The sequence below is a fragment of the Pituophis catenifer genome, unplaced genomic scaffold (assembly GCF_029215685.1).
Source record: "Pituophis catenifer annectens isolate HBS135680 unplaced genomic scaffold, rPitCat1.0.hap2 SCAF_18, whole genome shotgun sequence".
In the NCBI taxonomy this organism is placed as follows: domain Eukaryota; kingdom Metazoa; phylum Chordata; class Lepidosauria; order Squamata; family Colubridae; genus Pituophis; species Pituophis catenifer.
The window spans coordinates 9,679,439-9,681,649 of NW_027256898.1; the positions used below are offsets into that span (position 1 = coordinate 9,679,439).

Below are 2,211 nucleotides of genomic sequence, written 5' to 3' on the forward strand. Positions count from 1 at the left end.
AAAGACCGGACTCAAGAGACTTATGCATGGGAGTGGAAGAAATGGATAGATTATGTGCAGAATAAATACCAAACTAGGAAGTACCAGATAGCTTTTAGTTGAATGTTGTGTAGAAATGTATAGTATATAGGGGGTAGAATAGTTCAATGTTATGTAGAAATGTATAGTACACAGGGGGGAGATTAGAAGGGCGGTAAAGTATGATATAATATGATGTGGATTTGGATTTCACCTTGGGGAAGTCATGGGAGGAGGGGAGGGCTAGGGAGGGTTAGGGAGGGAAAGTGGGGGGAAATGGGAAAATTTGTACTTGTAAATCTTTTCTAATTAAAAAAAAAAAAAGTGGTGTTATTAGCTAGTTTTAGAAAATAACACTTTCCCCCCCAAAAGGTTTCCACAATTTTGGCCGCTACTGTACGAAGTGCATATTGGAGCCGGTGATGCTTTTGAGAGCTGTGCGCGATGCAGTTTCATTGGAATGTATCAACGATTCGTGTACATTCAGAGTGACAATAACTAAGTCCAAAGTCTTTTCCCCCCTTTGAGCCGTTCTCAACTCTTTTCTTGGTGAACGGCCCGTCAAAGCAATCTTGTGCCAATTCTCAGCCTGGGATGGATGGGCACAAGGAGGTGGCCTGAGTTCTACCGGTCCAGAGGTTTTGATCTCCTCTTTGCTCTTCCATCCCAGAGGTGGCTCCCACCTGCAGAGAGAACGGACGGATGGAAGGAAGGGCAGAGATGCTGAGTTTCGTTTCCTCTTCCGACCAAGGATGAGCTGGATCTAAGCCAATCCCTGAGCTTTTCCTGGGGGCTTGGGAGGGTTTAAAGGGGGTATAAAAGCGGCCGAGAGAAGCAGGCCGGCTGCACCTTGGCACTTGGTGGGGAGGAAGGGGTCCCTGTCCCAGAAACTGCTACGAAGCAAGGATGACTGGCCGACTTTCCTGCTCAGGTTGGCTTCTTCTGCTTCTTCTGCCGATGCTCGGTCAAGGGAGAGCCAAGCCACTGGCTGAGATCCAGGTAAGGGGGAGGCTGCACCTGCTGGGTTTCTGCAGGCTCAAAGGATCGAGGGGCTCCCTTTAGAACGAGGAACGGGTTGCTACGAGCCAGCTGGGCTTTTCCTGCCTGCCTTCCCTGGAAGCACGTTCCCGCAAGGGAAGGCACCCCATTTGGGATGGGGGCAACTGCCCCTCTGGAATGGGAGTGGAGGGGGGGAGACGGAGCCCTGGCTCTTGCTGCTGGGGGGGCTAGCCAGCTCCCAACCTTGCAGAGAGGAAATCAGGTTTTTATTTTCTTCCTCCTCCTCTCTTCCTTCTTTTTCCTTTTCTTCTCCTTCTCCATCGTCTCTGCCTTCTCTTCTTCCTCCTTCCTTTTCCTCTTTTCTCCTCCTCTTTTCCTCCTCCTCTTCTCCTTTTCTTCCTCTTCTTCTCCTTCTCCACCTCCTCTGCCTTCTTCTTCCTCCTTCCTTTTCCTTTTTTCTCCTCTTTTCCTTCTCTTCTTTCTTCTCCTCTTCCCTTTCTTTTCCTCTTCTTCCTCTCCTTCCTCTTCCTCTTCTCCTTCTCCTCCCTTTCTTCTCTTCTTCTTCTTCTTCTTCCTCCTTCCTCATTTCCTCTTCTTCCTTTTTTCATCTTCTCCCTCCTTTGTCTCTTCTTCCTCCTCTTACTTTTCCTTCTATTCTTCCTCCCCCTTTTCTTTCTTCTCCTCTTCTTCCTCTACCTCCTCTCCTCTTTCCTCCACCTCCTCCTTCTCTTCTCCCTCCTTTGTCTTTTCTGCTTCTTCCTCCTCCCCTTCCTCTTTTCCTTTTCCTCCCTTCTCTTCTTCTTCCTCCTCTCCTTCCTCTTGTTTTCCTCCCCTTCTTCCTCCCTCTTTTCCTTCTTCTCTCCTTCCTTCTCCTCTCCTCCTTCCCCTTTTCTTCCTCCTTCCTTGCAGAGCTTATCAACATTGCTGGAGGAAGACCTGGAGCCCCCCATGGGCGCAGAGGAGATGGACCGGGGTCAGGAGGAGTCCCTGATGACCGGAGCCCTGGACCAGTCAGACGTCGTCTTCCCGTGGGCCAGGAGCCTGGAGGAGCACCCGGCTGATTTCCAGCAGCTTTTGAGAGAGCTCCTAAACTCCGCCAGGAGGCACCAGTCCAAGAACAAAAAGGGGCCATCGCGAGGTTGCTTCGGGGCCAAGCTGGACCGTATTGGAGCTTTCAGCTGGTTGGTCTGCTGA

The 2,211-nt window shown here is 50.5% G+C and overlaps 1 protein-coding gene across 1 annotated transcript; it reads left to right on the forward strand.

Annotated features, from left to right (window-relative positions):
• The first annotated feature begins 924 nt into the window (after positions 1-924).
• LOC139326093 (C-type natriuretic peptide 1-like) lies at positions 925-2,211 on the forward strand. Its single transcript, XM_070956216.1, has 2 exons — positions 925-1,017; positions 1,927-2,211. Exons 1-2 carry the CDS (start codon positions 925-927, stop codon positions 2,209-2,211), a joined length of 378 nt encoding a protein of 125 aa, XP_070812317.1.